Source organism: Rhincodon typus, chromosome 1, assembly GCF_021869965.1.
Source record: "Rhincodon typus isolate 14 chromosome 1, sRhiTyp1.1, whole genome shotgun sequence".
NCBI classification, from domain to species: domain Eukaryota; kingdom Metazoa; phylum Chordata; class Chondrichthyes; order Orectolobiformes; family Rhincodontidae; genus Rhincodon; species Rhincodon typus.
Window position 1 is genome coordinate 138,941,427 of NC_063332.1, and position 14,012 is coordinate 138,955,438.

Sequence of the window (14,012 nt, forward strand, 5' to 3'; positions counted from 1 at the left end):
TGATGCTGCTTGGCCTGCTGTGTTAATCCAGCTCTACACCTTGTTATATCATAAATCTGATGAGATCGTTTAACCGTTCCTCCACTGTTTCCAAACAGAAATAAGAGTTTACGAAGGAATAACGAGAGAGGTGCGCGTGCGCGCGAGAGGCACGTGTGTGCGCGCGCGAGCGAGCAAGAGAGAGCGCGAGCGAGAGCGAGAAACTATTTTCACAGGCAAAAATTTTTGTAACGATTCATATGAATAGCTCCAGAGAGGAGGAACTTGAGCTGCATAGATTAGAGAAGTTGGGTGTGTTTTGCTTGGAGAAGGTTGACAGGAGATTTTATAGAGGCAAATAAACCATGTGGGATCTGGACAGAGGACAGAGTACACAGTACATCGGGAAAAGACAAAAAAAAAGGTACAAATTTAAGGCAATTGACATAAGGAAAATCTTTTACATGCACTGTGTTCAGGATCTAAAATGCACTGTCTAAAACTATGATGGGGACAATTTCAATCGAGGCGTATTAACCAAAAAAAAGAGAAAGTGCAGGGTTAGAAAAAATAGGTTTTTTTAAAAATCATCGAATCCCTACAGTCTGGACTCAATAGGTCAAATGTCCTGCTTCCACACTAAGGATTCGATGATGTGGAAGCAGGACATTTGACCTATTGAGTCCACACTGACACTCTGAAGTCCATCCCAGCCAGACCCATCCCCTCCTCCCACTCTATCCCTGCATTTCCCATGGCTAATCCACCAACCTGCACATTCCTGGGCACTAAAGGCAATTCAACATGGCGATATCTTTGGAGTGTGGGAGGAAACCAAACCACTTGGAAGAAACCCATGCAGTCACAAGGAGAATGTGCAATCTCTACCCAGACAGTCACCCGTGGATGGAATTGAACTCGAGTCCCTGGCACTGGAAGGCAGCAGTGCTAACCACTGCGCCACTGTGCCACCCTACTGCGGAAGGTAGAAGAATAGCATCAGTGCAGACATAACAGGCTGAAAGGTTTCCTTCTTTCCTGTAACAATTTTGTGATTCTATGAATCAGAAGATACAGGCAAGAAAGTTAAAACTAAACAGAAGACCAACAAAAGGAGTAATGAAAACAGCTTTGTTAAGCAGAGTACTATTAAGATCTGGAATTAATGCCAACAATTTCATGACTAACTTTCAAACTGGATTTGAATAAAAAAACTTGAAGGGGAAAAACCTAAACTGGACTTTCAAAGAGCTGGTAATAGGCAGGCAGGCTTAATGATCTCCAATGCTGTGTAATTCTATGATTTTAAACTTAGGCACAGCAAACAAGGCATGACAATTTTGACTATTGATTTTACAATTATCATTCCCGTTGACTGACATTTTAAGCTGGATTTTCAAACGGGGTCAGGAGCCTGGCATTAGTTCAGTTCCTGATGCTTTTATGCCCCCCCCCACTGTTTACATCTGAAAGCGGGTTGGGGAGTAACTCCACTAGCCCTGAAGACACAAACATTCCAGACATTCCAAGATCCCTGCACTTGCTCTATGTAAACCCCAAACTGGTGCAGTGAAGCCTTTTCATTAATTCCACTTACTTGATATAATGTGTTCCACTGACATGCCTGCCCGCCAATAACTAACATGTTTACCCACTGAAAACTACATTGTGTTCTGTAGGCAGTAGGCAGCCAATCTTCAAATTATTCCCACATGTTTCTACAAGAGAAAATTTGGTCCACCCAATCAGAAGCAGAGTTTTGAAACAGCCAATGAATGCAGGAAACTAAACTTTAATTCTAAATCAAGTTAAAAACAGTGCACCTACCTTATATACATAAGGGTTCTTGCGCGAATCTGTGAGGATGTCAAACTTTGTATAAAGATCATTGAGGAGGTTAACAATTTTCATAGCTCCCTCAGCTGAGGCATGTTTACTGCAGAATGCATTGAATCCAACAATTCCACTGAAAAGGATTGTTACATTGTCATATCGTTTAGCAGGAATTGGACGTTTATGTCTCAACTCATTGGCAACAGAATGGGGAAGAACAGAGTACAGCAATCTGGAAAAAATGAATTGACATTCTGATAAATGGAATGTTTTCACGTCATTATTAAAAATTAAAATCTCAATTAACTTTAAGCCATACTTTGAAAATAGTAATAATCATTTTTCTTTTTTAGCTCAATACTGACTTCTTTAACAGTCAATATTATTTAATAATCAGTCCCATTCAGAATTACATTTAAAATATAAACTTTCATAAATATTATAATTGGACAGCTCATTTTGATGTGGTGGAAGAGAGCCCGAGTGAGCTGAAAATTTTATAATTCAAACAAAAATATTACTTATGCAAAGTCAAGCTGCTCTGTTTACTGTTCAAGTAATATAGAATTGAACAATGGAGCAGGATTTTTCAAATTTCAGAGTTTCCTGTTCCTCTACTTGAGGAGGGGAATATATTCCTAAATGATACCAATTGTCTCAGAGCCAATTAATGCTTAAGAAGTGGTGAAGTTGTTGAAGAGGCTGCAGGGATGAATGAAGCATCTGCGGGAGGCTGGAGGTCAAGCAGCACCTCAGGGAGGACAGGGCAAACCTTGTGGGCTGGCTCTCAATGTTGTAAAGAAGTCATTGAAGAAGGTGCCACTTGTCCTTTCTCAGCTGGATACCAGGACAAACATCTAAAACCCCCAAATGTTAAGATACCAGTCTTGTCCCACACTCAACCTAGACTCAGTAATAGCTATATCATAGTTGTATGTATTAAGCCATGCTTTAAGTTCATCTGTCTTGTTGGTCATGCTCTTCAAATTAAAAGAAATACATGTCAAACTGCCAGTCCTGCTGTTTCCCGCAACCTCTCCCTGTCTGTTCTTCCTCTCAGTCTTACTGGCCTTAGTCTGACTCTTCCTCGATCATTTCACTTACTGATGTACTGTTTTGGTATTCCTACAACACCCCCCCACCCCTCCACCTCCCAACTCAAACTACAGTAGTTTAAAAAAAAAACTCCCCAAGTGACATGAGCAAACCTCCCTGCCAGGATATCTGTGTCCTCCGGTTTAGATGCAACCCATCCTTCTTTTACAGATCCCACCTGCAGTGGAAGATTCCCAATGATCCACATATCTGAAGCCCTCCCTCCTACACCAACTCTAACTTTATTATCTTCCTATTCCCAACCTCGTGGCACAGGAAGTAAGCCCTAGATTGCAGCGCTAGAGATTCTGTTTTTCAAACTTGCTACCTAACTCCATGAATTCCCTTTACAGGACCTCATCTCTCTTTCTGCCTATGTCAGTAGTTATAATGTGAACCACAACCTCTGGCTTCTCATCCTCTCCCTTCAGAGCATCCCATGCCCACTGAAACACATATTTGACACTGGCACCAAGGACCCAACACACCAGCCTGGAGTCTTGCATGTGGCCACAGAAACACCTATTTGCCCCTGACTATAAAGTCTCCTATCACTACTGATCACCTGCACTTTGACCTTCCTGCTATACAACAGTGCCAGTCACGTTTCTGATCGAGTTGCAACTGCTGCTTTCCCGAGAGGGCATTCCGACACCCCTATCCCCAACATATACCCAAAACAGTTATACCTGTTTCAGAGGGGAACTGCCACACAGGACTCCTGCATTGTCAACCCATGCTTATTCTTTGTCCTGGTGGTCACTCAACTCTGTAGTCCTTACTGGTGTGGCAGCCAGTTTGCTATCCATAACATTCTAAGTTCTCTGGATGCTCCATACAGAGTCCACCTACAGCTCCAGGAGCTTCATGCAGCAGATCAAGAGCTACAGCTGAACACACTTTCTGCCATTTTGAACCATATCAAATAAATCAACCTTATCAACTACAGACAATAACACAGGAAACAATTACACCACCTTACCCATTCATCACCAAACTGAAGTCTCTTACTCCCACTATTCCTGGCAAATTAGAAACAATAAAAAGTACATACTATATCTTTTTAACCAAAGATGACTCAGTCTGCAAACCTGTTGCTGAAAAGCCAAGCCCAAGTCATTTTTTTCAGTCATGATGTTACCTCTGGAGCTTAGATTTGTCCTTAGATTCAGCTCCACATTACTGATATCCACCATCAGGTTTATTCTCTTTCGCTCATTGCTACTTGTACTAACCTCAGTCCAGGCCCCACTTCTCAAGTATTTATCCTGCTGCTGCTGTTCACCCCTAGATTCACTGTCCTTCTCTCTATTGCTGCAGCTGTTGCTACTCGCATCGACCTTCCATTTTCAGGGATCTGTGGACTTGTGTGCCTAGATCACTTTGTAATATTGATGTATCTCAGGGTTCTGCCATTTACTGCAAACATGCCTCTGTTAGGTCTTCCAAAATGCATCATCTTGCATTTGTCCACATTAAATTCCATCTGCCATTTCTCCACCCAAGTCTCGAGCCTTTCTACATTCTACTGTATCTTCTGTCAATCCTCCTCACTATCCACACCTCCCCCAGTCTGTCTCATCAGCAAACTTACTAAATCAGGCCACCTATATTCTCTTTCAAATCATTTACATACATTATAAACAACAGGTTCCTGGCACTGATCATTGTTTGTCCACTTAAGAGCCTCAACTGGGGGTGAGGCAGTTTGCTTGACCTCGACCTTGCCCAACCCATCACAAAATAGTGACAAGATCGAGGCAAGTGGAACAAAGTCATCCAGGGAATTGCCTGGCCCTCCCTCACCTGCAAACATACTTGTGGGGAACCATAACATTTGCCTACAGATTGGTTACAGAATGGATGATGACCATTCAGCCCACTTTTCATCTGCTGACTTTTTACAAGATGTAAATTTACTTGTTCCACCTGTCTCTTCTCTGCAGCCCTGCAAAGTTTTACTTTCTTCAGTAGAGAATGACCAAATTCTCTTTTGAAAGCCATAACTGTACATGCTTCCATTACAAGATTGCATTTTAGATCCTAGCCACTGTTCAAAAGATTCTTCAGTTTGCTGTTGCTGCTTTTGCCACCTTAAATCTGTGCCCTCAGATCGCTGGTCCTTCCACCAATGCGAACGGTTTCTCATCATCTTCTACATCCAAACTGTCATGATTATGATTATCATCTCCTCAAAATTTCCTCTCAACCTTTTCTCCAAGGAGGACAGTCCCAATTTAACTTTTGGTAAAATACCTCAGCCCTCAAACCATTGTCATAGATCTTATCTGTACCTAACCTTGACACCATTAGGTGCGGTTCCCAGAACCGGACAAAAATTCCTGACAAGGCTGAAACAATGTGTTATACAAGCTTTATAAAAATTTGTTTTCCTACTTGACATCTTTATGCATCAAGCTTAAGATACTGTGTGTGCCTTATGAACTGACCCTGCCACTTGTGCTCGTATACTCAAATACTCCTGCACCACTTCCAGAATTGTAACATTTATTTAATATTGTCTCTCTGCATTCTTCCTACCAAAATGAATATCACTTTTTGTATTAAATTTCTTCTGCTACTTGTCCATCCAGCTGTATGTCCTTTTGAATCACTACATCATTCCTCCTCCTATTCTATGGCAATTAACCCAATCTGACTCCTAGTGGTCTAGATTATCCCTGTGATACAGCCCTACGATTTGGGAATTTGTAGCCTGCATAATAGTATCACCTCGATATCCTTAACTTTCAAGATACACTGGCCAGACAGCTGCATCTGGAATATATACTCCGAGGAGGACCCCAAAACAGACAATAAACACCTAGAGTGATAGGCAGGAGGAGAGACCCAAACAAACAAGTCAGTCAATCATCAGCACCTCAAGGAGGCACCCAAGAAAGCCAGCAGGACCTGCTGGAGTAAGAATTTGATGGACCTCAGGATACGTAGTCAACAGTACCTAGAGGGACACCTAAGAGAAAGATCCTGACACTGCCAGTCAGCTGCACCTAGAGAAGCAGAAGAGAAAAAAAATCTTGAGACAGGTAGCTAGATTCATCAAAGCTGACTGGCAAGTAAATTTACTTTGTGATTTATTGAAGTAAATAGTCTGGAAGTTGGCTTAAGGCATGGCAAGACAGATTGGTTGTGAGGTATGCCCATCCTGTGCCAGGCAAGTAGTAGTCATGGGCACCTTGTGTTTTGGACCAGACCAAACCCCTCAAAATATAATAAGAAGATAGCCTAACCCCAACTTTTTTTTCTTACTCTAGAAGGCAAGTGCAAGGCATTGTGTTATGGATGCAATTCGATTGGTCAAACTGCCAGGCTTGAAACAAAACAACACTTCTGTTCCAAGACAGTAACATCCCATAAACACACCCTTGTCAGAGGCAGAGGCAAATTCAGTGGAATAGACTGTCTTACATTCAATATTTCTTCAGTCCTGGAGGAAAGAACATCAAGCAAAAACTCAAAGCACGAGCTTTCTTCTGACTTTGCAAGAGTCCACACGTAATCATTGGGTACCATCTGGTTTTGGCACCATTACAATGGGTGAGCTCCATTCACTGTAACCAACTTTGATTACATTGTGTTTGAGCATGCTTTCAATCTCTTTTTGAACATGCCAACTTTAGAGTCTGTAAGGATATTGCTTAATTGGAACAGCATTTTCTTTATTGGTAAAGTGTTATTAGATTAGTACTTCCCAGTTTATTCCCACATATCTTCCCATGTGATTGCAATAACTCTTTCAGGTCCAATCAGCAAACCCTGAGTGATAGAGAAGAACAGGAGTGGCAGATATCCTACTTACTCAGAGCTGGATTAGTCTCAAGGACTCTCTACATGTAACTAAAGGGTGCCTTGGTGACAGGATCAGCCTCTGCGCGGTTATTCCAGTGGCAACAAGAGAAAAGTACATGCCTGAAGAAATTCACTTGCAACAGTCATCTTTGAGTTGGGATAAGCATTTCTGGCATCATGCTGTTATTTGATAAGTCTGACTTGTTCAATCCTGCTATTGAAGGCTGGGCCCAGTAGATGGAAAAAGTTTTTTTTTGCCCCCAGGTAAATGACACTGGGGCAGACAAAAAGCAATGAGTAATTCTCTTGACAGCTTGCAGACTCAGCTTTTTTGGTTATTAGGAGCCTTTCCCTGAGGTACCAGATACAAAAACCAGTCAAGAGTTGATGGATGTAGTTAAGGAATATTATGAACCCAAGCCTCCTCTACTTAGGAGATGCTACTGGTTTTGTTCGGCAAATTGAGAAGCAGGGGAATCTGTATCAGGATTTTTGATTAGGTTAAGGCAACTGGCATACGACTTTGGTTTAACCCTTAATTGAGATGCTGAGACACCGTTTGGTATGTGGGGTTTATGATATAACCATGCAAAAGCAACGAGTAGCTAAAACTGAACTGAACTTCAAAACAGGCACTATAACTCGCTTTAATCAGTGGAAAATGCAGCAAGTGAAGCATATGAGTTGCAGAGAGTATTCCAATGGAAGTGGACACCCTCACCAGTCCGACTGAGCTTAGGGAACACCACTTGAGTACACGCAATTGATAAGCCTCACTCAGGACAGATCCTGAACAGAGGGACTCTAGATCAGCTTAGAGCAAAACCCAAAACAAAGCCAGGCCTCAGCTAAATGGTTAAAATTTTTCTCCAGAATCTGGGCTGGCAAGCCATTGTAGTTGCTGACTGTATGCAAACAAGACAATATATAAAAAAAAAGTCCCACTAGACTTAAACTGAGTAAGAGAACTCGTAAGCCAGTATCAAGGACAGCACACACCCTGGAACGTCCACCTACATCTGGTTTCAAACATTTAAGTTGCCTAGCAACATCCAAATCAGAACCAAAATAAACATCTGGTTAAATGGTCACCCAGTTCCAATGGAGATCTATACCGCCACAGCCATTTCAGTGATTGCAGAACCAGTCTTTAAGAAAATTTGCTCTGGACTCCAACCCTTAAGTTTGCGTAAGACCTCAGCTAGACTTAGAACCTATACCAGACAACCTTTAATCTGTGAAGGGTACAACTTTGGTTCTTGTCTCTTATGAGAAGCAGCTGGTTCAGTTACTAGTGATTATAGTAAAAGGCTCAGGCCCAAGCTTGATGGGCCAAAATTGGTTGAGAAAGATTCACCAAGATTGACTTAACATTTTTCAATTAGAAAATGGCTGCCAGAGTGCAGTCTTAATTCAATACCTATGTGGTTTTTCAGGAAGGTCCATAGACTATCAGAGAAGCCAAGGCCACTGTGCATGTTCACCAAGAAACTCCACAATTCTGCAAGATTCACTTAGTGCCACTTGCCTTATGGGCAAAAAAGTAAAAGCAGAAATCAAAGGGTAACTGAGTGTCATAACAGTGGAATTCTGGAAGACATTACTACAGTCACCACGCCTGTACAGCAGGTCAGAGAGAATTTGGTGTCACAAGACATTGTCAAGAACATTCTGAAGTAGAAGGGTGAACAGCCAGAGGTCATTGTGCACATCAGTACAAGTGACATAGGGATGGAATTCCACGAAAGTGAGTATAGGGAGTTAGGTAAGAAATTAAAAAGCAGGGCCTTGAGGGTAGTGATCTCCAGATTGCTGCCAGTGCCACATGCCAGCAAGGATAGAAATAGAAAGATAGGCCAGAAGAATGCATGGCTGAGGAGCTGGTGTATGAAGCAGAGCTTTCAGTTCTTGGGTCATTGGGATCCCTTCTGGGGTAGAGGTGACCTGTACAAGAGGGACAGGTTGCACTTGAACCAGAGTGGGTTCAATATCCTTGTGGGGAGATTGGTTAGTGCTGCCCAGGAGGGTTTAAACTAGCTTACCCAGGATGGGGCGGGGGGGCGCACATGGTGGTGGTGGTGGAGGGAGATGGGACTCTGAAGAGAGGGGCCATCGAAAAGTCAGAAGAAAACACTCTGGCCATCAAGAGCAAATTTATTCCTCAGAATAGCCAAAGGCACAGTAGAGGGAGGGAAAAGACTTCTGGTTTAACGTGCATTTATTTCAACGCACAAGGCCTGACTGATAAGGCAGATGAGGTCAGAGCACCTTGGATTAGCTCTGGGGACTGGGATATTATAGCCTTAACAGAAACAGGACAGAGAGTGCACAGTGGCTCAGTGGTTAGCACTGCTGCCTCACAGCGCCAGGAACCTGGATTAGATTCCGCCTTCAGGCAACTGTCTGTGTGGAGTTCGCACATTCTCCCCGTGTCTGCATGGGTTTCCTCCAGGTGCCCTGGTTTCCCCTCCCCCCCCAACCACTGTCCCAAAATGCGCAGGCTAGGTGGATTGGCCATGCTAAATTGCCCGTAGTGTTCAGGGATGTGTAGATTAGGTGGGTTATAGGGAGATGGGTCTGGGTGGGATGTCGGAGGGTCAGTGTGGACTTGTTGGACTGAAGGGCCCATTTCCACACTGTAGGGATTCTATGAAGTTCAATGAAAGAAGGGCAGGACTGGTAGCTCAATGTTCCAGGAGACAGAAGCTACAAGCGTGACTGAAGTACAAGCAAGCATGGAGGGGGAATTGCCCATTTGATAAGGGAGGACATAACAGTGCTGAGAGAGAGGACATTCTTAAGGCGTCATCAAATGAGGCCATAGGGTTAGAACTTAAACAAGGGGATGGTCACTCTGTTGGAACTGTATTATAGACACCCAAATATCCAGCAGGTACTAGAGGATCAGGTGTGGAAAGAAATCAAATATCTGTAGGAATAATAGAGCAGTATTGGTTGGAGGTTTTATTTTCTCCTACATTATACTCAGGCCCAGTCAGAGGTGGAATTTCTCAAAATGTGTCCAAGAAAGTTTCCTCAATCTATTTGAGGAGGGCCCTACTCAGGAGGGTGCAACACTAGACCTGCTCTTAGGAAACAAGGTCGGGCAAGTGACTGATGTCAGTTGGAGAACACTTTGGGTCCAGTGACCATAACTCTCTTAGTTTTAACATAGTTATGGAAAATGATAGGACAGGACAGATGAAAGGTGCTGAACTGGAACAGGGCCAATTTTGTGGCCATTAGGCAGGGTCTAGCAGAGGTTGACGAGAGGAGTCTGTTTGAAGGAAAAGGAACGACTAGCAAATGGGAAGCTTTTAAAAGTGTGATTTCAAGAGTCCAGGGACAGTATATCCCGGTTAGGGTAAAGGGAAAAGCTGGCAGGTGTCGGGATCCCTGGCTGATGATGAGGGATATTAAAGGCTCTGGTCAGGAAAGGAGAGGAGAAAACATTGGGTTTAAGCTATTGTGCTCAAGTGAACGCCTAGATGACTATAAGAAAGTGTAGGAGCAGACTGGAGGGAAATCAGAAGAGCAAAAAGAGGGTATGAGAATGATCTGGCAGATAAAGATTAAAAGATAATCCGAAGAGGTTTTATATCTCTATTAAGAGTAAGAGTAAGAGGGTGGCTAGGGAGAGAATAGGTCCCTTAAAGATCAGCATGGCCATCTATGAGTGGATTCACAGGAGATTTTTAATGAATATTTATCCTGCATTTATGGAGGATAGAATCATGGATGCTAGAAAGGAGATAAGGGGAACAAGTGGGGATGTTTTGGGCTGCATACACATTACCAGACAGGATGTTTGCAGCCTTAAAGCACATTAAAAGGTGGATAAATCCCTTGGGCCTGAACAAGACCATGTTGGGGGCTAGAGAAGAAACTGCAGTGATTTCTGCTTCATCTTTAGCCACAGGTGAAGTGCCAAAAGACTGGAGGGTGGCTAATGTTGTTCCATTGTTTCAAGAAATGTAGCAAAGACAAGCCAGGGAACCACAGGCCATTGAGCCTGACACCAGTGGTAGGCAAGTTATTGGAGAGGATACTGAGGGACAGGATCAACCAGCATTTGGATAGTCGAGGTCTGACCAGGGATAGTCGGCATGGATTTGTGCATGGCAAGTCACGATGGACAAATCATTGAGAGCTTTTTGAAGAGGCAACCAAGAGCATGGATGAGGGATGGCAGTGGAGATGTTACCTGTATGGACTTTAGTAAGGCCTTTGACAAAGTTGCGCACAGCAAGCTAGTCATGAAGATTAGGTTGCATGTGATCCAGGGAGAGCTAGCTAATTGGATTCAAAATTGACTGGATGGAGTAAGCAGACTGTATAGTTGAAGGTTGTTTCTTGGACTGGAGGTCTGTGACCACTGGTGTGCCACAGGGGTCGGTGCTGGGACCTTTGTTATTTACATAAATGATCTGGATGTGAAATGTACAAGGTGTGATTAGTAAGTTTGCAGATGGTATAAATTTAGGAGGTATCATCGATAGCGAGGAAGGTTTTCAAAAATTAGAGGAATCTTGATGAGATGGGGAAGTGGGCTGAGGATTGGCAAATGCAATTCAATACAGATAAAGGTGTGAGGTGTTGCACTTTGGAAAGCCCTACCAAGGTAGGACTTTTACAGTAAACGGAAAGGCCCTGGAGTAGTATTGGGGAACAGAGGGTCCTAGGAGTACAAGTATATAGTTTGTTGAAAGCAGCATCACAGGTAGATAGGGTGGTGAAGAAAGCATTTAGCATGCTGGCCTTCATCAACCTTACTAATACCTTTCACCCCAACCTCAAGTTCACCTGGACCATCTTTGATACCTCCTTCTCGGGCCTCCGTCTCCATCTCTGTTGACTACCTCGAAACCGACATCTATTTCAAGCCCACGGACCCTCTAACCCCACCACCTCTGGCACCTTTCCCTGCAACCGCCCCTACACCCCCCATCTCACCTCCATTCAAGAAACCAAAAACAAACCTTCCACATCAGAGGTTCACCTGCACATCCAGCAATGTGATCTACTGCATCTGCTGCACCCGATGTGGCCTCCTCTACAATCGGCGAGACCAAGCGGAGGCTCGGAGACCGCTTTGTAGAAAACCTGCATTCGGTTCGCGACAAACAACACCTTCCAGTCGCGAACCATTTCAACTACCCCTCCCATTCCCACTCCCTGGGTGACATGTCCATTCTGGGTCTCTTCCAGTGTCACAATGACGCCACCTGGAAACTGGAGGAGCAGCACCTCATATTCCACCTTGGGAGCCTACAGCCCGATGGTCTCAACGTGGACTTTATCACTTTCAAAATCTCCTCACACCCGGCCTCAAACCATGACCAACCCTCCTTCTCATCCCAACTGCCTTGACCTGACACAACCTGTCCATCTTCTCTCCCACCTATCCACTCCTCCCACCTCACTGACCAATCCCCGCAACTGCCTACCTGCACTCACCCATCACCATCCCACCTACCTTTCCCAGCCCCACCCCTCTCTACTTCAGAGCTCCCTTCCCCCTCCCCCATTTCTGAAGAAGGGTCCCGACCCGAAATGTCAACTTTCCTGCTCCTCCGATGCTGCCTGGCCTGCTGTGTTCCTCTAGCTCCACACAGTGTTAACCCATTTTCATCGTTGTGTTACTGGTTGGTTTTAGAAAGGTATTGCAGGTAGCACATCTGCCCAAATATGTAATCATCTCTATTTCCTCATCAAGACTTTGTTTTTATGATTGTAACATCCTGGGATACACTCCGATTCTTCTGTGTATGTTTTTGGATGCAACTGCTTTTGTTTTTCATCTCTGTTGTAATCCATCTACCCTCTAGAGGTTTGTCCTCTCCAGTTCTTGTTTATCCTCAATTACTTCAGCAAATATAGTTTCTGATAATCGAACTTCAACTTCCTCATCTTTATTCCTCGATTTCTCCTCTTGTTTCAACCTGCGGCTTTGTGACCTTGCTACCATATCAGGAAAAATCCCAGCATATACTTCCTGTAATACCTCAGTTGCCTGATTTCCCACTGGCTTTTCAGCCACGATAAGCAACATTCCCCCCTGTAATCCAGCTATATCATTACTGTACTTCTGAAACCAAGAATTTCTCGATTAGTCCTACCATCACTTCTCACTGGACTTACCAACCTCGCGTTATATCACGGAACACCACTCTTTTCACCATGAATTCCACATATCACCACCTTTTTCGGCAATACTCCTTCTGAATTACATGTCAATCTTTGAGACATGAGATTTGCTCCTAGATCTCAAAATTATTTTCTTTATCTACTCCTCCTGGCATACACAGGTAAACCTTATCCACACAAGTAAATACTTTAAAAGAGAGCTGGTACTTTCTTCTCAACCATCCCTTGATCAGGTTGTACATTATTTTGCAGCTTCTTAGCTTCCACTGTAGTTTCCTTTGCCACTTCAACAAAACTCACTGGCTTACTGAGGCGGCAATAGTCTGGTGGTATATTTGCTGGACTATTAATCTAGAGAGCCAGATAATGTTCTGGGGACTGGGTTTGAATGCCATCACAGCAGATAGAATTTGAATTCACAAAAACAAAAATCTGCAATTAAGAGTCTAATGGCGACAATGAATCCATTGCCAATGGTCAGGAAAACCCCAATTTAGTTCACTGATATCAGGAAACTACCATCCTTACCTGGCCTACACGTGACTCCATTCGTGTTTTTGCTTCTACTTACCTTTAAGGGACAGCACTGGTGATGTCATCGATAAGATAGGAGGAAGGTAGCTTCATCAGGGTCCAGAGCGTGAGACATGAGAGGAAGTGGTGGCTCAGGAGTTAACACTGCTGCTTCATAGCGCCAGGGAACTGGGTTCAATTTCACCCTTGGGTTTCATCCAAGTGCTCCAGTTCCCTCCCATAGTCCTAAGATGGGCAAGTTAATTGGATTGGCCATGATAAATAGTGTCCAGGGATAGGGTGGGGGAGAAGGGGCCAGTGTGGACTCTATGATTCAATACAGGTGGTGGCAGCAGGGCAGCTGGTGAGCCTGGAGTGGGACTCTGGTATCGATGTCAAGGAGACAGCTGGCGGAGAGGCAAGCGTGGGACCCACCATCAGCTGCTACATCAGCGTTAGCAAGGTAGGCCCAGCAGCAAAAGCTAACACCTGAGGAGCGGTGAATTTGATGTTGATTGCTGCCGGCACCAGCAAAGCAGTGGCAATTAGGACATGGGCTCTCTTTCAGCTACATTTTTTATTATTCTAAAACTATTCAAAATGGCGCAAGATCATGGTGACAATGGAAGCATTTC

General features: G+C 43.8%; 1 protein-coding gene across 2 annotated transcripts in view; it reads right to left on the reverse strand.

The window, feature by feature from the left end:
• gucy1b1 (guanylate cyclase 1 soluble subunit beta 1) overlaps window positions 1–14,012 on the reverse strand; it is a 171,437-nt gene that overhangs the window by 34,512 nt on the left and 122,913 nt on the right. For both annotated transcript variants that reach the window (XM_048603896.1, XM_048603903.1), the window contains one exon: window positions 1,807–2,044. In XM_048603896.1, the coding sequence (XP_048459853.1) occupies window positions 1,807–2,044 (238 nt within the window). The remainder of the gene's footprint in view (window positions 1–1,806; window positions 2,045–14,012) is intronic.